Source organism: Triturus cristatus, chromosome 10 (assembly GCF_964204655.1).
Source record: "Triturus cristatus chromosome 10, aTriCri1.1, whole genome shotgun sequence".
Taxonomy (NCBI): Eukaryota; Metazoa; Chordata; class Amphibia; order Caudata; family Salamandridae; genus Triturus; species Triturus cristatus.
Window position 1 is genome coordinate 900,011,335 of NC_140593.1, and position 24,925 is coordinate 900,036,259.

Consider the following 24,925-nt stretch of genomic DNA (forward strand, 5'->3'; position numbering starts at 1 on the left):
TAACATTTGAGAATGCAATTCTCATTGAGATTGATAATCTCTTCAAACAGAAGATACAATATAAATCTAATTTTTCAAAAGAAAAACAAGTTGCATTGCAAAATCTTCAATCACTCCCTAATGTCCTGATAAAACCCGCGGACAAGGGCGGTGGGATAGTCCTCTGGGACAAGGACAAATATACTGAAGAGGCTCTTAAACAATTATCCAACCCTCTACACTACAAGAAACTTGCAACTAATCCCACAAACAGACTTACTACAGAAATATCAAAACTGAGCAAGTTAGGTTTTGATGGTGGTTGGCTCTCAGAGAAAGAATCTGCCTTCCTCGTCAATAAAACACCGACCGTTCCTGCTATATATTTGCTCCCAAAGGTGCACAAAGACCCTCTAAATCCACCTGGTCGCCCGATAGTTTCGGGTTGTAACTCCATCCTGAAGCCATTGGCCCAATATGCAGATTTCTTTATCAGACCATTTGCTGTTAACCATCCTGCATATATCCGAGACACTATGGCTGTGATTAACATAGTTGAAAATTTTGAATTTGATCCCTTGAATGAATACCTGGTCACCATGGATATAGAGAGCCTCTATACGAATATCCCTCAAGAGGAAGTTCTACAGATTCTATGCAACCTTCTAGACACCAGAGCCAGACCACATCAAGTGCCTACAGAATTCATTATTGAATGTGTTCGTATCTCTCTGTGTGAGAATTTTTTCCTTTTTCAGAATACTTTTTATCAACAACGAAAAGGAGTAGCGATGGGAGCTGTTTACGCCCCAGACATTGCGAACATCTATGTCTCTGTATTTGAAAACGAATTTATATTCAATGTAACGAACCCTTTTTCCGCTAACATCATGAAGTGGCTTCGCTATATAGATGATGTCTTCTTAGTTTGGCATGGCACAAAGGAAGAACTCAACACCTTCCATGTCTGGCTTAACCATAGAAATGCACACTTGAAATTCACCATGGAATTTGACAATGCGGAGATTAACTTTCTGGATATAACTATCAAGAATGATATTTCTCACCATTTATATACCACCTTGTTTACAAAACCAACGTCCAGAAATACCCTGCTTGAATATCAAAGTCACCACCCTCAAGCCCTTAAAGATGGCCTCCCTTTTGGGCAGTTCTTGCGTTTACGCAGAAACTGTACCTTTAAAAATGACTACTTCATTGAGGCTAAAAAACTTACAGAAAAATTAAAAGCCAGGGGTTACCCATCCAAACTTTTTAAAAAATCCATGAAACGTGCATGGTATAACAACAGAGAAATGTTGTTGACTGTGAAAGATCGTCCACAACAACCTCATCTGGTTTGTGTCTCGACTTTCGGAACTCATGCTAATGCTATAAAGAAGATTATTAATCGACACTGGAATTTATTAAAAAATCTCCCTGAATTCCAGTCAAAACCCCTATTCTCTTTCAAAAGGGGAACCAACCTTAGAGACCGTCTGGTTAGAGCATATGAAGACCGTCCTAACAACACAGTAGACAACATGAGACAGCTGGTCCCCATTGTTGGACATTTTAAGTGTAATATGTGCTTAGCATGTAACACCTCGCAAACAATCAAAAAATGTACCATCAACGGTATTACACTCACCCTTAAATCATTCTCCAATTGTAATACTTGTAATGTAATTTATTGCATACAATGTCCGTGTAAATTACATTATATTGGCAAAACAGTTCAACCAATCAAAAAAAGGATTCTACAACATCAATCTCGGATAAGATGTCACACAGAAAATGCACCACTCGTGGAGCATTATCAGAGACAGGGTCATTCAGATAAAGATATGAAATGGTGGGTACTAGATGTGATCAAACCCTCAAAGAGACAAAGTAATGTAGACCGACTTTTGACCTTAAAGGAAGGTAAATTGATCTGCATGACAGATTTGATCAACCGTGGTCTCAATTCAACATCCGAATGGCACACTTTAGCTTGTCTCTAGACTTCAGCTACAATCCAACGACATGTAATCTTTTATCTGTAATAGATACTGGTCTATAACGTATAATCTATAAATAGCTCTAGTCTTATGTATAATTACTGTTTTATACTTGATCAAACTACCTGTGAGCTATTTTTGAACACTATACAGGTTTATACGATGTTGAGATCTATATCTATGTGTATTAAACTGTTGATGTTACAGCTGCTAACCTAAATACCACTGATGATAATAAGGACACTCTGCTTGTAACAGCCCTTCAATATATGTGATTTAAATACTTGCAATCACCCTGTAACTAAAATGTATAATATCCGATCTTTGATTCTATTGATGGCATAGTAGTCATAAAGGTGGGACATAGAGAACCAAATAGGTATCTGTATACACAATCTTTGCTACCATGTGACGAACCAACTCCGTCCTGTATGCATAATGAATACCCTAATTTCAATTCTTGATGACGCAGTAATCATAAAGATGTGACATAGTATATAAAATATGTGTTTATATATACACAACCCTTGTCACTAAGGGTTAAATCAACCTCGTCTTGTGCATACAATGACTGTCCTACCTCCAACTTTTGGTCACATAGGTTTAACTGGAGGTACACTGTTGGAGTGTGTGTTCCGTGATATAAGTACGTCTAAGAACTATTAAGAGTTTATCTCAATAATTTATCCTACATACTTCGACTATAGGGATCAATTAGTTTAAAACAGAATATAATCAATATATCATCGATACACTAAAAGAATTTGACAAACATACTATATTCTAGCGTTGTTGATGCAAATATCCCATTCCAACATGGCCGACACGGATTTCTGTACCGACATACCATGTGACCTACTTACAAGTCCTATCTCTATACCGCCACAATATGTATATTTAAGACCAACCGATCTCGGCAGTTCCAATGCTCGATGCCGCGATTCAACGTAGATGACTGCTGTGCTCACGCCAGGTTAGTTGTTAGTTTTCGCCTGGCCTTTGCTTTCAATGCCCCTAAAGTAGTACAACTTAACCTAATACTACCCAATTTCCTTTTGCAGTAATTTTCGTGGGATTTAAGTAAAACGCCCCGTAACGGTGACAACAATTCCCATTGCTCGATTTACGCAGCAAGCGATCACAGCGCCATTCATATGGGGCTTAACTCTGTCTGAACCAACAGTAAGACCACTACGAGGTTGGTTGATATTTCTTTCACTTACTATGTGTGAGGTTATTAACAACTGTAACCACAACACACTAAATGCTCTCATTTTCCTCTTGCAGTTTTTAAATACACGAATGACGTTTTCTGCCGGTGTAACTACACAGTACCCTTAAGACTTCGACAGTTTGCCTCTCAAAAACCGCCAAATTTAAAAGGTACCTCGATATACTTTTACCTTTTTGGCTTAGATACATTTTCAGTCGCTCTAAAGCATTTAAAACTTACGATATGATTTCTCTTTACATAGCGTTAAGCGAGAGGTTTTAATTTAAATCTCGATACAAAGAAAGGAAGATATCCACGAATTCCATAATCAATTCAAAACACTACGAGGTAAAATTACTTGCATTAGTTAAATGATGTTTCTCTTGTTTAAAATACATATTGAACCTTTTTGGATTATCACGGTGATTCAATAACAGTCTTTCACATTATTATGTGTTCAATTTCATAGCTTTAAGTGCAACCATGACTAACTTCCCCCTTATTACAAAACTTTGTCGCGATTCGATCCAAACAGGGCCTCAGGCATTCACAACAACCCACAATCTATTAAGTTTTGAGGAAAGGACGAATCAAATTCTCTCCCTAGAAATATGTCATCTGAATTTGTCATTATGAGTGAAGATACAGAATAAATAGTTAGTTTTGTCCAACCACGAAATGAAACGAGATGAATTTATGGCTTAAACGATCATTGTTAAAGTGCAGTATTATTTAGTAAGATGGAGCCCTAATACAAGTGACCATCTGACTTTGACTAAAGTGTTTCATCATTTTAGCTTGTTTAACAATCATTAGATGCTTAATTGACTGATACAACATTTGCGAAATGTCAGAATTGATTTTCCTTTATTCGTTGATTATGTCATTTGAATGTGTCATTATGAGTGATGACATAGAATAAACAGTTAGCCTTGTCTAACCATGAAATGAAACGAGATGGTTTAAACGATTATTGTTAAAGTACAGTATAATTTAGTAAGATGGAGCCCTAATACAAGTGACCATTTGACTTTGACTAAAGTGTTTCATCATTTTAGCTTGTTCAACAATCATTGGATGTTTAATTGACTGATACAACATTTCTGAAATGTCAGAATTGACTTTCCTTTATTCAATGATTATTCAAATTGTTATTATTTTTTGTCTTAGGTGTGTGTTTTGTATAGTTTATATATTCATTATATACTTTTTAACTTATAGGGGTCAACTTTTAAACTTCTTGTCCTGAAGATGGTCTCACAAATTCACGTATGAAGACCGAAACGTCGACTGTCACACTTCTTTCTAGATAATTGATCATATATCTTTGAAAAAGTGTTTGATATATTGTACAGTGGAGTAATAACTGGATGTATAATCATGCCTCCCTTGTGATATACAACTGTCTTATTTTTATGTACCCTTACTACCATTCACTGATATAAATGAATTTTGTTCCTCACACACCTTTTGTCTATTTTTCATTTCTCTGTATTCTGACTGTATAAATATTCCGAAATTAATGTAAATTGAGATCCGTATACACATTTGACTATTGCATGGTGTATAACCTTCTGGAAACCAAAAGATAAGATTGATCTCAGTTATAGGTATATATTTATCCTATAAACAAGTTACACAACTAAGTCTTTAATGAGACCCAGCAGACCCACAACAGGAGAGCACTGGACTCTATTTCCCTTTTTTGGTTGGGTTATTTGTGGCCAGTATTGTTCTATTTGAGTGAAGGTCAGGCTAGATGCAGGAAATCTGCGTTTACGGCTCGGCACCTCCTATATGCAGTCAGGGTTTAATCCATATTTGTGCAATTGCTGGGGGGTATAGTACGCTTGCTGCAAATATTTGAAATGTATTATTTTGATGCGGCTATTTGAGGGGAGCTTCTCTCCTATCCGGTAGCAGAACTCCCAATCCACTTCTGATATAGTCAAGTCATGAGTAGTATTCCAAAGGTCTCTAGCTACATCCATAGGGTTCCTGCGCTCTTTCAGAGCGGTCTTATATAATGTAGTGATCAGTTTTTTTCCTATCAGTACCACCTAATAAGGTCTGTAGGGCCCACAGTTCAGGTGGTTCCTGAGGGAAGCAGGGCTACAATGCTTTCCTTGCTGACCTCAGTCTTGGTATACGAATCTCTGCATTTAATTGCCACTCCTGTTGCCAATGAAATCGGTTAGCGAGAAAAGATCCTACAGGGAAAGATTCCCCATCGATCTAAGCCCGCCCTCTTGCAATACAGTCAGTGCTCCAGTTTCTCTAGTGACTGATATCGAAGGGTGACGTAGTAGGGGAAGCCCCGCCGCATATACGGGCGTCTTATTCACTCTTCTGAAAGCATTTTCCATGTTCTGGTCATACATTCCAGCGGGCTCGCAGATTTAAGATGGTTGGTCAGGCTGTCATGCGGTATTATTGCATTTAAGGGAATCTGGCGTATGTCATCGCTTCCTATGGCCGTATGTGCGCTAGATCTTTGGGGATGGTGCCAGTAATGAGCAAAGTGTGCTTGAGCGTACAGGTAGTACAGGTGAGGATCCGGTGCATCAAACCCACCTTGCATGCATGGGCGTGTAGGTGTTTGCCAACTTATCCTGGGTTGTTTACCTGCCCAGGCAAGAGATATCATGCAGGATTGCAGTGTGTTAAAAAATTCTTGCGTGAGGGGGATGGGGAAGTTTACAAATAGATATAAGAATTTGAGTAAGATGACCATCTTAATTATGGCCAATCTGTCAGCAAGTGACAAGGGAAGTCTGATCCAGCGCGTTATTTGATCTCGAAGTTTTATAATAGCAGTGCCGTAATTTTGGCGAATCACTATTTCGGGGTCCCTGTGTATCCATTTACCTAGATATTTCAATGGCTCCTCACACCACTAGAGGGAATTCCATTGTAACGAGGTGTGGTAGCCGGCGTAAGGGGGAATATCATGGACTTGCCCCAGTTGATGGATAGTCCGGAGGGCCATTCGAATTTAATATTTTCTCTCACCGTGGGTTCTAAATTTGTTTTTGGGTCTCATGTAGATTACCATATCATCTGTGTAAAGCGATATCGCCAAAGGTTGTTGGCGGAATCACAGAGCCGCTGTGTGTTTCTGCCGTATGATACAAGCCAATGGCTCGAACGCGTGGTAAAATAGAATAGGGGACAACCGGCATCCTTGCCTCGTTCCCCTACCCATTTTTATTGGCTCGGATATTATGCCATTTACGCGAACATGGGCAACTTTACCCAGTTCAGGAAGGCTTGCGGCATGTCCACTGTAGTTAGCACCATAAACATGTAGGGCCACTGTATAGAGTCAAATGCCTTGGCGGCGTCTAAAAAACACTGCCGCCGCCGCCGGCATTGTGGGACTGAGATAATGCATGACCGCAAATAGTGTCCGGAGTGGTAGATCGAGGGGATGAAACCAGCTTGGTCTGGAAGCACCAAGGCCTGTATTACCGGTTGTAATCTCATTGCTATAATCTTTGCCAAAATCTTTATGTCTGTATTTATAAGCGACAATGGGCGATATGAGTCTACCAGTTTGGGTGGTTTCCCAAGTTTCAGTAGTGTTGTTAATAATGCCTCACGGAGAGTGGGGGAAGAGATTGTTTATCATACGCCTCCTGGAACATCTCTATTATTTGAGGGACTAGTAATTCAGAGATTGTTTTATAGAATTCCCTGGGAATCCCATCGCTCCCAGGCGATTTATCATTTGGCAAGGAGCGAATCGTGTCGCACACCTCTTCGTCCGTTATTGGCAGTACCAGGTATTCCCTTTGCTCTGCCAATAGCCACGCTAATGCTATATCATCTAAATATGTATGTTTCACTTGGTGCGGCAGATTGGCGGCTTCCGTATAGTTCTGCATAAAAATCTACAAGAGTATTTCCTGAGCCATGTTGACTGTTTCCTCCCTGTTTGGTGTGTGTCAGCACCTGCGGTAGGTCACAGGACTTGTTTATTTTAGCTGCAAGGCTACGACCAGGCCTCCCCATATGATCTCACCTCCCATTTTTTTTTATAAGAAGCGGAGCACCTGGTCCGCCGTCTCTATACTTGGTCAGATGTGTCCTAATGTCTGCCAACGTTTGTGGGTCATAGTCCGCTTCATATGCTCTCTCTAACGTCTGCAGTTTTTCCAGTGTGGATATTCTCGTTCGTAGTGATGACAGGACACCCGCCATGAGTCCTATGCATGCACCTCGAAACGTGGCCTTAAAGGCCACCCAGAGTATCCCTGGTGACTCAACCAATCCTTAGTGGTCACTAAAATATTGTAGAATGGCCGTTTTCACTCCGTCTTTAAAGACCGCGTCAGTGAGGGCCGAGGCCTGCAGTCTCCACTGAAACGGTCAAGGGACGTCAGTCGGGAGAGTCAGACAGCAACACTGGGAAGTGGTCCGAGTGTGTTTTAGATAGGTTCCTCACAGTGTGTGTCCAGGTATTTACTTTATGAGTTACCAACCAATAGTCTAATCCAGACCACATGTTATGTGCGGCCGAGACGTACATGCCCTCAGATTTCCCCGGGTTCCGGATTAGGCAAATGTCACTTAGTTCCCAGTCCACCATTCCCTCTTTCAGTGCCTTACTCGCTGTATTAATGGACCAGCGGGAGCCCCAGACCTATCTACCGTCGGGTCCATGGGAAAATTGAAATCCACGCCCCAGATAATGGTGGATTATTGTAATTTATAGAGTTGAATAAATATTGTGGTGAACAAATCGGGGGTCACCCAAGTTGGGTCCATAGATATTTTATGAGTGTTAGAGTTGTGCCCCTGCAGTTCCCCTGCCAGATAATGTATCTCCCCTGGTCGTCTGTTTAGCTATGTATTGTAGTAAAGGGGCTACCCTTACGGACTACGATGAATACTCCCCTAGAATAGGAGGAGTATGATGATGCAACTTTTGTGTGTGCCCAACGTGTGCCAATCTGTGTCTCTGCTTGCGGGGTGAGGTGCGTCTCTTGGATAAATGAGATATCTACTTTGTGCCTGTCAAAGTACGCAAAAACCTTTTGGGGATTGTTTAGTCCACGTACATTCCACGTGATTAGGTTCAGTACGTTTGTTCCAACATTCATTTCAAAGAGCACGGAGTCGGAGTGGGAGGTAGTGCTCCAGCTCTTGGTACGCACAGACTAGATAGTGGTATGTATGTGCTTGGGGTGTCCAAACAATAACCCTTCCCCCACCCATTTTGGCTCTAGGAACTGCCAAAGCCATGCCCAATCAAAACCTAGACTTTTGCAATTAGAAAACATGTTAACCATCGGCCCATTAGGCCTGTGATAAAAAGCCAACTTTTGATATAGGTGGGGTCTACCCTTGTGGGGGGTGCAATAGCACTTTAACCTTCTATGGTACAAAGGGGGCCAGGGGTCTCGTACATGCAGCCATCACCACCAACTTATAGCCCATGGGGAGAGGGAGAGAGCGAGAGAAACCCACCCCCCCCATCCAGCCTGATCATCATGTCTCTCTTAAGGCACCATAGCCTCAGGGCAGGCCGTATCCCCAGTGAACATTAGTTATGTCCCAGCGCACTTTCCCTCAATTTCTGACTGGGTGTGAGGTACTCCCAGGCTGTCCCTACTAATCCAGTTTATCCCATGAAGTTACATATCTTTATCGCCAGTTCATTCGTGACCATCTGGACCTGTGACAGGTTTTTCTCCATCGTCCGTTTCAGTACTCAGTGGCCTGGTCCGTGGTTTCCCCACTTTGAGGAACTCCGTTGCTGCTTTTGGTGTATTAAGAAGGACAGGTCGGCCTTCGAAGTCCACTCTTAAACGAGCCGGATAAAGCATGGCGTATTTAAGTCCCAATGATTGCAGCTTCTTTTTTGCTGGGCCAAACTCTCGCCAGGCTGCCTGGACGGCATCTATAAAGTCTTCATAGAATGATATCTCATTCCCGTCAAATTTGATGGAACCCTTCTCTCGAGACATGCGCAATACTACATCCAGATCTCTATAAATGAGAAGTTTGGCAATAATAGGGTGTGGCAGCGCTCCGGGGCGGTCGTGCCTGTAGGGATCTATGCGCCCGTTCCACAATGAGTATGGCTGATAACTTCACTTCCAAAGATATTTTGCAGCATTTCTTCGACATAATTTTCCAGGCGACCGGTGTTTATAGATTCAGGGACCCCAATTATGCGCAGGTTATTACGGCGCGACCTCGCCTCCAGGTCTTCATTCTTTGCTTGTATCACTGCTAGTATTTTATCCATATTTAACTGTTTTTGGGTCAGGTCCTGGATATCGTCTGCAGTTCCCGATATGCGCGGTTCCGCCGTGTTGAGCCTGCCAGCTTGCTTTTCCAGCTTGGAGGCCATGCTGTCCATTCGGAAGTTAAGAGCATCTATCTACCCGTCTATCAATTGTACACTTTGCTGCATGGCTCGCAATGTGGCCTCCAGAGAGTCGTTTGATCGCGAAGGTGCTTCCTGTTCAGTCTGAATATGCCTGAGACACGGTTTTTGATGGCATCTTTGCCTCAAAGGGGAGGCGCGATTGCTGTTTTTCTGCTTTTCCCCATCGTGTAATATAGTCTATGCCACCCCGAAGGTTTAGGATCGTACTCGGTCTCCTTTTGCACTGCAGGGGGTGGGACTGAGTTCACTTTTCTTGCTGCTTCCATTTGCTACGCATTTGTTCTATGTTTACGCAGTTCAGCGCCTGTGCTATTCCATCTTGTGGCGTGTCTCTGCCTGTGCCACTGTTCTTGGGAGGGTGGGTTATGCTCCAATATCGTTCAGCTGCACTCTGTGTTCGGTCTCTTCCCTACTGGCCGGTTGCACCCTGTGTGTTATATTCCACAGAGGAGAGCCTTAGTTTGACATTCACCCCTCCTTGTGCTGGTGGAGAGTGCCGTAACGTGTGCGGGGGACGAGCCCACCGCTCTGCCAATGCCACGCTCTATTGATGTATTGCTGCTGCTCCCTGCGTTCTTTTTCCTTGTCCTGGTCTCTGGTGAGGCGCCCAGAGGCCCGCCAGCCAGCACCACATGTTGCGGAGGTGTTGCCTCGCCCTACGCGGCACCCGTCCTTTGGCCCCTTGGTCTTGTTCTGGTCCTTGCTCAGGTGCTGCGGGGCCCTATGCGCCGCGGGGCCCTATGCGCGGCAGTCCCCCACGGCCTAAGGCCTTGTTCATCAGTTGTATGCGCGCCTCGTGTGTGGCCGGTAATCCTCAGCGGGCCAGTGACCTCCACCGCACTGCCCACTGATTTTTTCCTAGTTCAAGATAGTGCCAGACTTGGGTTCCCTTCTCCCCAAATCATGGTGTGAGTCGTCCGTCAAAGCTGCTCTCTCTGGGCACAGGTGCCGCAGCGTCTCGCTCACTCCTGCACCCGCTGCTCACCACTCAGCGCCCTCACTGGTCTTCCTGCATGTCGCGGCCGTACCTTTCCTCGCTGTTCCTTCGCCTCCGAATGTTCAAGGGGGCAGAAGTCTTGCCTCTTCCGAGCCCCTGCGCCATTCACTGGTTGGTCTTGAAGCACAGCGTCGCACCCCTGCTTAGATCACCCTCCGGAGGGTTCCGTTTTCCAGTCGGACATTTTCAGAGAAGAGCTCCGCACTCTTGCTTTATTTATTTCTGTCTTCTAGGTGCACGCTCTTCTCCCCTGCTCTTCATGTGCACAGCTGTTGTCTTTTGGGCCGTTGATGGCTGCATGGGGCCCGGATATTTGGCGGATACTTTCTCCAGCCGGCAGAGCTGCACTATTGTGCGGCCATCTTCCTGTGGGCTAACAGGCAACCCCTCTTCCCATAGCACTACTATAGTTGTCAGAACTAAATACTCAAGTTGAACCAGCTCACTGCAAGAGCAATAACAAATTATAGTGCAGAGGTAAAATGGACTTAATTTGCCAGGGCAATAAATCCTTCCAAAGCTAGAGTGTTTCTGCACCATCAATTCCCTACACGGTTTAAAATAACTTAATAGCCTAGTCACCTGAGCAGGTTTAGGCAACAATAGGGGAATGGTCTTTAGTAACAAAACACCTATGTGACTCGTTTAGGCTAAATACAATATATATATATATTGTACCTCAAAATCCTCATTGTCCAGGAGCTCTAGAAATCCATCATCCTCGTCATCATTCACTGAGGAAGTCAGTGACGGCTTATGCAAAAGGATGCGAGTAAACTTCTCCGGCTCAGCTTCACTTCTTTCCGAACTAGGGAACTAGTTTGTGAAGAAAGGCATCAGTTAACCCACTTTAAACTCACTGAGCACAGTTCGCTAAACAAGCATTTAGACAAAACTGAAGTCCAAATATAACTATAGTTAATGTAGCAGACAATTTTAGAGGTTGTTTGGAAAATGCAAGGGCTTTTCCAAACGGTCAAGAAAAAGCTCAAGACCAGGTAATCGTCCACCATGAGTAATGAGAACCATTTCAAGTCCCAGTCAGGCTAATCTTTTCCAGATCAGCGATGGGAGATGAGTCATTAAAGTTGGTGACCCTAGCAGGTAATCTACACAAATACATTTTACCCATACGTCTATGCAGAAAAATTAAGTTAACGTGGCACTTAAATAACACATTTTGTGCACCCAAGAAGCTAAGTCCGTTAAGGTGATTTGCAATATTATGATTTTATATAACAATTTATGTACCATACGTGCGGGTGAAGAGTTCTGCCTTTGGACGAGGGGATCCTTCCCATCAACCAAGAATCTAATGCGGAGATTGTTTCGCGAAGCTGGCCTGCTTGGCATCTTAAACTGGAATGCCTCCTGCAAGACAGCAACACAAATACACACAGTAATCAATTTCACTGGAAATTAATTTTTAAAAAAAAGGTAAATAAAAGTGCATTTTTTGTAACTTTTTTTATTGAGCAGAGCATCAAGAACACAGCAATCACATAAACTACATTAACAAGAATCAATACTAAGTTGACATTCTGATAAAATCCATATTAATTAACATTTAAATGACTACACAAGCTATCTCCAAGAATGGATACGAACGAGCATTTTTTTTTTAAACAATCAAATTGTTTAAGAATTTTAGTCAAACCACTCCAGCGAATTGCATGCCAATTAATTTAGCTTTCAGCATGCACAAAGTCCAACTCAGTTTCACTGACATTTCACCATGATCAGGTTAAAAGTCAAAAAGAAACCACTGGCTCTTCTGCCCATAAATTTGCAAAGCACAAATAAAGTGCAGTGGTCAGTATAAACCCCTTGAGCAGTGACCATAGTAATACTTGCGCTCAGAATCAAATATACCATAACCTACATTTTCCTTATTTTCATCATCTTGGTTAGAATGAAAGAAACAGTCCTCAGAATGGTTGTTCTTGAGAGCTGGACTAGAGCCTAGGAGTTTCTGCTGTAAAAAAATAAAATACAAAATTTACTGCACATGAAAGCAAAACACTAATTGCAACAGACTATTCATGGCGACTATATGGGTATTGGGAATGGACATACATGCACATTAACTAAGATCATCAATACAGTGTACTTCCCACCCCCACCTAACACCTTCAAGCATTAAACTAGTTATGTCCGTGTTACTCAAACATTTTTCCATTCACACGAGAGAAAAACAGACACCCTCACAAGATAAGCATTCTTGTAATTTGTTACTTACTGGAAGGGAGTTTATTCTTCTTATTGGCAATTTAATGCTAGGAAAAAAAAAAAGAAAAAACATGAACCCCATTTGTTCAATTCCGCAATGCGTTAACAAAATGCTCTATAGAATGGGATCTCTGAATGATCACCACAGTGTCTAGCGGTCAGGTTACACAAATGGAGGTCAAGTTTGAGTGCAGGGTGAATCAGTTTGTACGGCTTGTGAACATTCCATAGTTTGAGAGAAATGGCTCGTACTCATTTCAACAGACAAGGAATGGAGACAAACTCTTTCCAGACAAGCGTATTCTTGGCAGGGCCTTCGGGCCAGGCCAGATTGAAAGGTGTAAGAGGAAGCGATTCCTTTAATATCCGAGCAAAGCCAGTCTGTAACTAGATATAAAAGCTCTTGATCATAATCAAGGCCACTGGAATTATTTGATTGTGCGGTCGCTGCGATTTACGCAAAATTATGGAGTTGCCGCATAATCCATCATTTCCTGCATGTTCTGCAGATTTTAGCAGAAAAAATGTTTCTTGCTCAAATGGTTCCAAATTTACTATACATGCAATAACATGTGTTGCTTCGCAGTGGAAGGACCTTTGCAAAGCTGGATTGGTCACCTTTCTGTTGCTTACTGTTATATTTGATTGTCAAACTGGTAACCAATACTTAGTGTTACCAAGTTGAAAAATGGTGAAATAATGAAGTAATAGTATTTCAAACTGTGCCAAGTACTGCTACATAGTTTGGCTTTTCATACTACATAATTTACCCAACCCTGCCACATAATTTGACCCTCTCCTGCCTCATAATTCCAGTGGCCCGGATCACAATCAGTCTGCTGGATAAGCAGTAGGACAAAGTGTTAAACACTTCCTGAGGTGTAACATTAATAAACTCACTTTATAACTTTTCCTGACTCAAGCAGTGCCTTTTCAAATCTATAAAAGAAATAAAAATGATTCAGAAAAAGCATCAACAAGTAAAACATGTATAGTATTGCCCACATACTTACAAAACTCACATTAACACTTCTATAGGAAACAAAAAATGACGTACGTTTCCTCCATGTCTTTTATGTCCAGTGGGCTGTCAAGGCCAAGGCCTGCAACAGAAACAAAATGTAGTTTTACAGCTCCTTACACAACAGCTTAGCATTTTCAGAAGTCACTGAAGTGTCATCTAAGGACTAGAAAAAAGACAAAAAAAGGCAAAGAACAAAGAGATGCTCTGGTTCCCACTTAGGCTTTAACGGCTAGCAACTTCCATCTAATATCTAGCCTTTAAATACTTCAGCAAGGACAAAGTTACATGGACACTTGAAACAGAACACAAAAATCCAGCCTGACGCCACATATAAACTTAAGAGCACACTATACAGGATGAAGTCCAACACAGAATCAAAACAGGATAACTGGACTAATGAACCAACACTGTTCTGCATAAAGGAAGATTATGTCTGCACAGCCAACCTACTGCCCTAAAAAGGATGTTAGCACTGCCAGGTCAAGGCAGAAGTAGGAATATTAGGATCCAAGAACAGATAACGTTTTCTGAACTCCCTTCGTAAGAGGGAGGTATTTTTCCATGGCAGTGGAGCGGTTGCAACTTAAAACAGTAACGGAGGCCAACTATCTACGGGAATCTTCCCTTTTGGCACAGTCCGATGCCCTCACCCTTCGAAACGTATTTGAAACAATCTAACATAAAAGCACTTCCATCAATGCTACCTACCCGAGAGGCACCATAGAAGCGGCATGGTGTCAGAAGATCCTTTACAGATCTGTTTCCACAAAAGAGGAGCTTAAAAGCGAAGGCATGCCAGCAGTAGGAACTGAAGTCACAAAATGTGGCTAAAAATGCCATTTGCAAACTTAAGATCGCTCTAGGCACCAAAACATGAATAAAATCCACTTAACTATTGAATGACGTCGAAAAGGGTGATATCACCTTAAACGTTTACCACCAAGTTGGGTTTAGAAGGGCAGTACTGCGTGCACAAAAATCTTACCTACAGGAGGGGAACTGAAACAACTATGTAGCATGGGCTGCTAGATCCAATCAAGCAGGCGTCTTCAACCTTTTCTGTACTGAGAGCTACTTCTGTTCAATGAAACGCATTGAGAGCTACTAATAATTATAGCGTTGTGTAATTTTTCTATTTTTTTATATGTATAATAAATCCACCAAGCAAGCTTTCTAATTTAATAATCTGGGCTGCACATAGGGGATCTACTCGGAAGTAGCTAGAGACCTATAGTAGCTCACGAGCTACTGGTTGAAGACAACTGCTTTAAAGGAACAGGAGTTCTTTAATATCTGGGAATGCTGCCCGTCTAACTATAGTACTTTACATTTCCTTTTTTCTTTTAAAGCAGGCTTCTCCAACAAGTAGTTTGAGAGTTACTGGTAGCTCTCCAGGTACCCATAAGTAGCTCTCCTGCATGTAGCCAAGTCTAATATATGAGAAGCTTTTGCTTGGTTGAATATAGGTGTACCAAAATTGAAAAGTATATTCTAGACGAAAACTTGTGCGTTTTCAGAACTAACGAGTCGATGTTTGGAGCGGCTTATTACTAATATCAACTTGGTGTCTGGGGCATTGCTGCTATAGCGATTACGTATTACCCATGTAAAAAGCAATCCACATTGACAAAGTATTTTTTATATTAATGCTGGCAACCATGCTTGATGCACTGAAGTGGTTACTGCTGGTAATCTTGCATGTGGTGGCCACTAATGTAATCTTGTCCGATGTGGACAGTATTAATGTTCTATTAACATCAGCATGGGGTGATTTTCATTGAATGAAAGTAGCTCTTACTGCAGAAAGGTTGGAGGCGTCAATTTTAAAGGGAATGAACATTGACTTAATAAGCACCACACGGGTTAACCTCCGTACAGGCTCAATCTCTCATTCTGAACATTTTCACATCCTTTGGAGAGGTCACTCCAAGGACATTTAATGAATCCATACACAGATACATGGGCCAAACTGTTACATTATCCTTTGGATAGAAAGAGGCTGTGCAATGTGCCAACAAACCTGCATCTGATGAATCTGAAGATACAGTCCTCTGCCAACTGGCACCAGTGTCCAAACACATTCTCTTCTTAGGGGTCTCAGAAGGGCTATTCAAATAGAAAAACATTCAGGTTGATACCATAGGAACAAAGAAAATGGTTATGACAGTGTGTGCAATTCCACAGTTGGCAAACAAAATTACTGCCACTCAGTTAAGCAAATATAATTTCAGAAAGGGCAATACACCTTTAAACGTCATGATTGTTACATCAATATTGTTTAACTTCAAAAAGACCCGCTCAATAAAAAAAAATTGTCAAGTACACTGGCAACAGCAATTATGTTCTACTTGTGTCTCACTGATGAATTACCAGTATGAAATAAGTTAGCATTTATACCTGAACACCACAAATGGCAAAGCTGCCTTCTAAGGACAGAAAGGTATGGAGTCTGCCTAGTGGGAAGCTTCTTCGTCTTTAATTTGTCTAGTAATAATGGAGTTCTGCAACTGCAACAGCAAAGGACTACATTAATTGATTTAAACCTCACTAGTACCCACTGGCTCAGTGGGCATTACTGCGGACAGAGAAGCATACAAGAAAACCAAACATCTTCCGCTAAGTATTAACAAATACTGCAGTTCAAGTGGTCAAATCTTCTAACAAAAACCACCCTGCATACATCCAACTAGGCCATTTAGCCAGCCATCACGACACACGCTTACCACCAATACACCGTGCACAAACGTGCCACAGAAAACAGGCAAGATTCTATCACATTACCCAAATTCTTGCAGCCGATACGCCAGCACTTTAATCTGACCAGAATGCGTTAGAAAGCTCCCCAGATGCCCTTGAGCACAGCACTAAAGCAATAAAGTTGTCAAATCTCTGCCAACTATAAGCACAAAAAACTGGCAAAGTTCTTTAATTCCTACAATTTTCAAAAGAGCAAATCAGGTGCCATTTGGCTCAGGTTAAATAGAAGAGGTCCTGTTGACTTTTGTATGGCATATCTCTGTACTCTTTTTAGGTCTGTGGTTTGACAGCAAAGCTGTTAGACATGGTCCTTAATATCCCTAAAGTGGGCTTTGGTCCATTGATTACAACTGTAGGCTTTTGCTGACCAACCTTTGCCAGCCCGTATAGGATTGACAAAGCCTCAAGAAAATTGCTAAGTCAGATGAGTGCAACTCTCGCTTGATGCTATAGGCTATTAAGATTTAGCTTGCTACCTCCAATAGAGTGGTTTAAATGAAGCGCATTGGTGACTATTTACTGCTTAAAATTAGACAATCACATTAAATTACTTGTGCTATAAAGAAAAATATTTGTTCTTACTTTTTTAGGTTTTAGTCATTTCTTGTATACAAGCCTAACTTTAAAAGTGCTATCCAAATAAGGAAACCATTATCCCAAGGTGGCAGTCTCCTGAAATCTCTCAAGGTCAACAAAAGCAGCACAAGACTTTAAGGTGCCCATCTTCAAGTCAGGCCACTCACTTCATGCCACATAAAAGCGGACTTAAACAGCATATGTGTGCACCTCTCACGGTTGTTTCACCTCCAAGACATGGATGTGTGAGAGCCGATGTATCCTGCCATTTTTTCAACTTTTGGACAGCTATCTTTGCTATTTACCAGATTTACACGTGGGATTAATAAGAATATTTCAGGTATCCTCTTCTGGTGTTTGCCATTGCATAGCCAGTAGGATGTCATTTTTTTTTTTTTATACCTTTATTACAGAAGTCAAAAGAGATACAAAAATGGGCCTACAACCTTCGGGCCGGCCGCTAGCAAACAATAAGAGCATAGAATACAAGTGGGAAACACACGCTGCAGCGTGAGAGAGATCACAGGAGTTGGAAAGAAAAAACGTTGGCGGCCACACCGTCCGGACCCCCCAGATGGCGCTTCCATTTTTATGTAAGAAATAACAAACAAATCCACAAGGCAGCAAGAAGTCGAAGCAGCAGTATGAGCTCCCCTGGGGAGGACCCTATCGATCCACAGGAAAAGCGGGGGGGACAGGCCGGAGCGGAAACAAAGTGGATTCAGTACCCAGAACCAAGGAGACAAGGAGACTAGGGAGACTAGGGAGACGGGGCCAGTGCCAGATCAGGCGTCAGTGGCGGGGTACAAATTCCGCCACGGTAGGAGTTCCAGGGGCCCCATACTTTCACCCATTTCCCAGGCCTACCTCTCGCGACATACACCACTTTTTCCCGAAACATACACCAATCCATGTTGTCCTTCCATGCCGAGATCGTTGGCGACCTCTGGGAGCCCCACAATTGCGCTATGTCACGCTTGGCCACCATATAGCCCAGAGTCACCCACCACGTCTGCGGCACTGAGTAATCAGTCGGCTCCCACACATTTAGCAGACACCTCCTCGCCTCAGGAAGCAGCGGCACATGTGTGACCGCCTGCAACACCGCATGCACACCACGCCAGAATCGCGCCACCTCCGGACATTCCCATAAAATATGGACGAAGGTCCCCAAGGAACCACACCCACGCTTACACAACCCATCCACGGAATATCCCATACGCATCAGACCCGGCCCCGTAACATAGACCCTATGGAGTATTTTGAGCTGGACGAAGCGAAGGCGGGCCGGTATGGCCACCTCTTTCGGGGAGGCCACCGCAGACACCCAGTCTTCGTCGTCCAGCTCCAATCCATCGGCGACCCACGCCTCACGAAGGCTAGTCAACAGTCCCGAGCGATCGTTGATGAGCTTTTTGTAAATCAAGGAAATCGTGCCGTCCGGCACATGCCCATCTAGCACTATCTTCCAGAGGGGAGTACTCCGGGATGGAGGCAACATCCGGGAATACGGAGGCCAGCGCGTGACGGACCTGCAGATATCGAAAGTACTCCCTGTCCTGCAACTGGAATTCCGTCTGCAGCACATCGAACGTTTTGAATCCCCCCCCTCGTCCAGAGATCGCCCACCCTGCTGATGCCTATCATGTCCCACTTCTCAAAGCCCTTCGAGGTCCACAGCCCAGCCGCTCAGAGGCATACAGTGGCGTCGCCCGGGTCAATCGATCCTTCCACCCCATCGCCAAGTTTGCCGCGTGCCACACCCGTACCATGACCCGCGTAGGGCCCGTCAGACGCGCGTCGAGCGATCGAGAATAAAGCGCCCGATTATAGTCACCACCCGGCAGTAATAGTTTATCCATCTCAAAGGCCAGGTTTAGAGCGGGCCCGTAAAGGCCGTGGTTTATCGCGGCCAGCTGGGAGGCCCAGTAGTACCGTTTGATGTCTGGGAGGGCGACCCCCCCCGTCATACCACAGGAGTGTCAGCTTCGCAAGGGCGATACGCGGCCTCCCATCCCAGAATAGGTGGCGCTGCAGACTCTCCACCTCGCGAAAGTAGCGCGCCGGACAACGTCCATCGTGTTCTGTAGAGCATATAGGAAACGTGGCAGCGACATCATCTTAAACAATGCCGCACGGCCAAGCGATGAGAGCGGCAAGCGCCTCCAACGTGCCACGTCCTCCTTCAGGCGCTGGAGGGGGGGGGAGCAAATTTTGTTTATATCGGGCCTCAGCGTCCAAGGTGATAAAGATACCCAGGTACTTAAATCCTGCGGAGCGACCTGGATAGGGCAGCCCCGCGGCGGGATAGGAGTCTCCCCGGAGAGGACATACACACAGGATTTAGCCCAGTTGATGACTAGGCCAGAATTGCGGCCAAAGGAATGCAAAACATCCACTACTACAATCAGCGATTTACGCGGGGAAGCAAGGTTTAAAAGGATATCATCTGCGTAAAGGGATACGCGATCCTCATACTCAGGGGTCCAACGGAGACCACGAATGGAAGGATCCCACCGCAGCCACTCCGCCAGGGGCTCCAGGGCAAGCGCGAAGAGGAGCGGCGACAGCGGGCAGCCCTGCCGCGTACCCCTGCCCAGCTCGAACGGAGCCGACACTCTACCGTTCACCACCACCTGCGCCAGAGGTCCGGAGTATAACAGTTTCACCCAACCAATGAATCCCGGGCCAAAACCAAACTTCGCTAGCATCGCCCAAATATATGGCCACTCAAGCGTGTCGAACGCCATAGTGGCGTCCAAGGACGCCAAAATGGCCGGCTCTCGTATGAACGGGACCCGCGCGAGCACCCCATGCAAACGCCGCAGATTAAGCGCGGTGTTGCGATGAGGGATAAAGCCGGACTGGTCCTGGTGAATCAGATCGCACACCACACTAACCAGCCGATTAGCCAGCACCTTGGCAAGAATTTTGGGCTCCGCATTCAACAGAGAAATGGGCCTGTAAGACGTGACCCGATCCCGCGGCCTCCCCTCCTTATGAATAACCACGATAGTGGCCAGACGCAGGTCCAGCGGGAGAGAACCCGCCGAACGGGCCGCGAGGAACATAGCATGGCGCCAGCGTATCCGGTCGCAGCTTGTACAATTCGATGGGAAGGCCATTAGGACCCATGGCCTTGCCGGAAGCGACCGAACGTATGGCGAGGGCAATCTCCTCAGATGTAGGGGCGGCGTCCAACGACACTTTATCCTCTTCCGAGAGGGAAGGCAGCGCAATATCCCTGAGCAGAGCATGGGAATCCTCTTCCGAGCAGGAAGATACCGGGGAATACACCCCACGGAAATATTCTGCGAAGCAATCAACAATTTCACCCGGATCAGTGACACACACACCATCCAATTTCTCAATCAACGGGACAACTCGACTCGCTCTCTCCTTTTTATCCAGCCACGCAATCAATTTACCAGCCTTATCACCCACATCCTACAGTCTCCCATGCTGCTCTCTACTGAGGCCCCTGGCTGCCTCCGTGACGAGGGCCTTATAGTCCGCCTGCTTGAGTCGGAGAGCATGTAATTTGTCGTCCGTCACCCCACATTCCAGATCACCCTCCAACTCAGTTATCTCAGTTTCAATACAGGTCACCTCCTCCCGCCCGCGCCACCGGGAATGGGAAATAAGGGACAGGGCCTCCCCCCGGATTACCGTCTTCAACGCCTCCCACAGAGAGACCGCAGACGATACAGACCCCACGTTATCTTCAAAATACCGCTCAAGAGATTTAACCAAATCTGCGCGAATTGTGGGGTCACGTAGGTACCAGGGATTGACCGGGACCACCCTCCCCTCCCCCCTCGGGACAATGTCGAAGTGCAGCAGGAGCGGGGAGTGGTCCGAAATACCCCGCGCCAAATGTCGTACCTCCCCAACCCTCCCAGCCTGTGCCGCTGGCATCGGAACATAATCAAGCCTTGAAAGACTGCCATGAGCCCCGGAGTGAAAGGTGTACTGTATCTGCGTAGGGTGTTTCAGCCGCCAACAATCCACCAGCCCCAATGTATCCAAGAGGCCGGACAACCACGCTTGGGCACGGGGGAGATCCCTAGGAGGGTGACGATCCTCAGTACCGGAGACTACAGCGTTAAAATCTCCCCCAACCACTAGAATCCCCTCCGGAAGGCGAAGGAGGAGGCGACCCAGATCAGCGAAAGTAGTTGTTTGCAACCCTGGCGGGACATAAACAGAAACTAAAACAATCACTCTACCCTCCAATCTACCCACCAGAGCCGTGTCTCGTCCCCTGTCATCGTGGAACACCTCATCCATTTCCAACGGGAGCGAAGTTTTAACCAGGATTCCCACGCCCCTCGAACCAGAGGTGAAGCCCGAGTGGGCTACAAGGCGATAGCCCCGTCTATTCATAGCACGAAAGGAGTTTCCAATGAGGTGTGTTTCCTGCAGAAATACTATATCGGGAGAAATACGTTTTAAAAACTGCAGGACCACACCCCGTTTTATCCTGTCCCCCAGTCCATTAACATTCCAGGACAAAAGACTCAGTCCCCTACCCCCCACCAGAGCCGAAGTCGAGCCATCTCCCCCCAGGGAGCACTGTAGAAGTAGCACAACAATACATCTGCCTTGTGGTACAAATAAACAATACCCAACCCCAACCCAACAGCCCCAACAAAACTCCCCCCTCCCTGCACCCCTGCATGAGCCCAAACAGCCCCCCCAACTTGCAGTGTGCCTGTCGCCCCTATGTAAATGAAACTACTAAGACCCCCTAGAGGAGGAGGGAGAACCCCCTCGTGACCCAGCACAACCTCCCATGGAGGGGAAACAAGGCACAATAGGCAAAAGACCCTAAGCATGGCCAAAAGCGGTATCAGTACCTCAGACCCGGTCCGGTGAGCGCCCACCTCCCGTCGCCCCCCCTCCATCCCGACCATGTCCCCCAGTCAAAGTGTCCAACCAGTCCCCGGCCATGTCAGGACGGTCAAAAAAGTGAGTGCGACCATCCGCCTCCACCCGCAGCCTGGCTGGGAAGAGCATGGCATATTTTAGGTTCATGTCCCGAAGCCGCCGCTTGACACCCAGGAAACTCAGTCTCTGCTTCTGGACCGCCTGCGTGAAGTCAGGATAAAAGTTCACCTCCATGTTTTCCAGCTTAATCGGCCCCTGCAGTCTGGAAGCTTGCAGAATCGCATCCCTGTCCCGAAAGTTAAAAATACGGGCAATAAGAGGCCGCGGAGGGGCTCCGACCTTCGGCCTGCCTCCGGGAACTCTATGGGCCCTCTCCACCGTAAAGAATTTGCTCAGCCCCTTAGGCTGGAGATGGGTAGAGACCAGGTCCTCCACAAAGAGATCCGCCGCCGACTCCTCCCGTCCCTCGGGCACTCCAATAATGCGGATATTATTCCTGCGGGCCCTGCTCTCGGAGTCCTCCAGGCGCCGATCCAGGAGCGCACTTGCCTGACGGAGCCGATGCACCTCCGTCTGAAGGGCCGCTACCTCAGTCGTGAGGCCCGACGCGGTGTGGGTCAAAGAGTCGACCCGGTCATTGGTCTTAGAAAGATCGGCTCTAACAAGGTTGACATCGATGAGGACCGAGTCGAGTTTATGTGCCAAGGTGTCGAATTGCTGGCCCACTGAGGTCTTCATCTCAGCAATGGCGTCCATAACATCCTGCAAAGTCAGATACGCAGGCAAATACGGGGCATCCGAGGGGCACTCGGAGGACTTGTGCGATCCGCCGGGAGACCCCTTCGGGAGGGTGTAGCGGTCCATAATGTTGGCCTGATGCGCGGTGCCACGCCGGGTAGACTTGGCCTTCAACCGATCCCCACCCTGCTTCGTGGCCATCGTCGTGTGGCTCGCGCTCTCACCAGCTACGCAGTGGAGAGCAAGCAATCAAGGCCGAGAGCCCCGGGGGTCACCCCAGGACGGCAGAACGGGCCACCGCAGGCAGGCAGGCAGGGTCTCCCAGCGAGGCCACCCCGACACAAAGAAGCGCCGTAATCCCACTTGCGAGGAGGGCAGGGGGGAGTCAAAAGCGAAAGTGAAAGTGCGGGGTACGCGACTCGCCAGGCCCAGCCCGCCGTTGTTGTTCACTTCGCCACTGGGTTACCCCCAAACTCGAATCCGGGGTCAGGAGGGGAGTAGGCAGCAACCTTCGGCCGGCGCTCACCCCGGCACCCGGGGTCCGATTCAAAAACGGAAAACGGGTACCACCTCGGCTCAGGCTCACCGACACAGTCCCCTCAACCGATTCAGGATGAAGGCAGGATAAACGTAGGAGGTTGCGGAGGTCCTCGGGAGCCTCACACCTACGCGGCCATCTTGGTTGCGCGCTAGGCTCCTCCTCCAGGATGTCATTTTTAATTAATTTTTGGGAGTAATATTTATGGTAGGGCTTGCATTTGATAGAAGGGTTATTTTCTGTCAAAGCACTCGTTTGCAGGAGGGATTATATCTATTGTGAGCAAATATAGAAGACATGATCTTGATTCTCACTAATGCAAACACCATGGGTGCTAGGCAGTCATACATAGATTGATGTTAAGAACCTTACAACTGTGAAAGCTTATGCATGGTTCACATTCCAAATCAACCAGGTGCACTGGATTTTAGCTCTCAAGGAATTCTGAGGTCACCTCAAACTTGTTTAGAAAAAAAGTGAATGCAACAAGACCAGTTTATCACAAAAGTTCTGGTCTAGTGACCCTACAACTCTTTACCTGCAAACTCACTGCACTGAAGCACTCATCTTGTGAAGAGGTGAGACTGAAAAACACATGCCAAGGCCTCAAGTACCTGTACGGGTCAGTATGATGTGCAATATAGACCTATTCTGTAGTGCCAACGGGATTTTCTTTAATTGGCCTCTATATCTTATTTTCCTTCAAGATTTCACTGAATTTCGCTGCAAGTGTCTACTCTTTTCCTATTGTCCCACTACAGGAGATCCAAATCTTGTTAGAGAAGCAAGCAGTAGAATATGTTCCTTAACCTCAGGAAGGGAAGCTATTCCAAAAATCAAGAATATATTTCCTTATACATGTTGGTAGTCAACCTTTGTTTTACACAGAAACAAAAACAGGACTATTGAAGTACTGAGCGCTTTTAATATACTTTTGTTTAACATTTTATGGCTTGAATGTGCTCATGCATTAGCTTAAATGCAGGCCTACTAGCTTGGCCAATGCTCGTCTGCGTTCTGTAAATAATAAGACACTACTGACATTTATTGTTATGCATCATATAGAATTACAGTTAAGATAATTAAAACTATGTGAAATTGCAACAAGGTATCCCCGTTTGCTTGGCTAAAAGAAGGTAGATGTGGCACAGATGCCTATATCTACTCTAACCTTGCCGCTTATCCACGGATACCCCTACAACACTTTTGGGCTGTATCACAGTTGCACCCAGTTCTTTGTGGCAGCTGCACTTTGACTATCCTCTGACATAATGTACCCAAAGTTTCAGATTTATCCACCATTCTTTTAAACTTTTATGTACAGCCTCCTAGCAGTTTGGTTAGATTGTAAGCTTTCATATGCAAGTGGCACTCAGCTGCTATTGAAATGTGAGTAAAGGTCTATAAATTCTATCAGACAAAGACTGCTCCTGAGCATGGTCACTAACTTTTTAAAGCTGAATGAGGACAAGAACGATCACTGCGGTCAATGGACTTGTGCCAGAGAAATTGGAAGACTCTCTTATTTCTGGCATTACATTAAAGAACATGAGGTCTGTTTAAGCAACCCAGGGCTCAAAA

General features: G+C 45.4%; 1 protein-coding gene across 4 annotated transcripts in view; it reads right to left on the minus strand.

Annotated features, from left to right (window-relative positions):
- Positions 1-24,925, minus strand: part of CDC25A (cell division cycle 25A) — a 255,238-nt gene that overhangs the window by 209,002 nt on the left and 21,311 nt on the right. For all 4 annotated transcript variants that reach the window (XM_085628703.1, XM_085628701.1, XM_085628704.1 and 1 more), the window contains exons 3-9: positions 15,866-15,951; positions 13,879-13,924; positions 13,722-13,760; positions 12,832-12,868; positions 12,475-12,567; positions 11,844-11,963; positions 11,271-11,408 (exon numbers count right to left, since the gene is read on the minus strand). In XM_085628703.1, the coding sequence (XP_085484829.1) occupies positions 11,271-11,408; positions 11,844-11,963; positions 12,475-12,567; positions 12,832-12,868; positions 13,722-13,760; positions 13,879-13,924; positions 15,866-15,951 (559 nt within the window). The remainder of the gene's footprint in view (positions 1-11,270; positions 11,409-11,843; positions 11,964-12,474; positions 12,568-12,831; positions 12,869-13,721; positions 13,761-13,878; positions 13,925-15,865; positions 15,952-24,925) is intronic.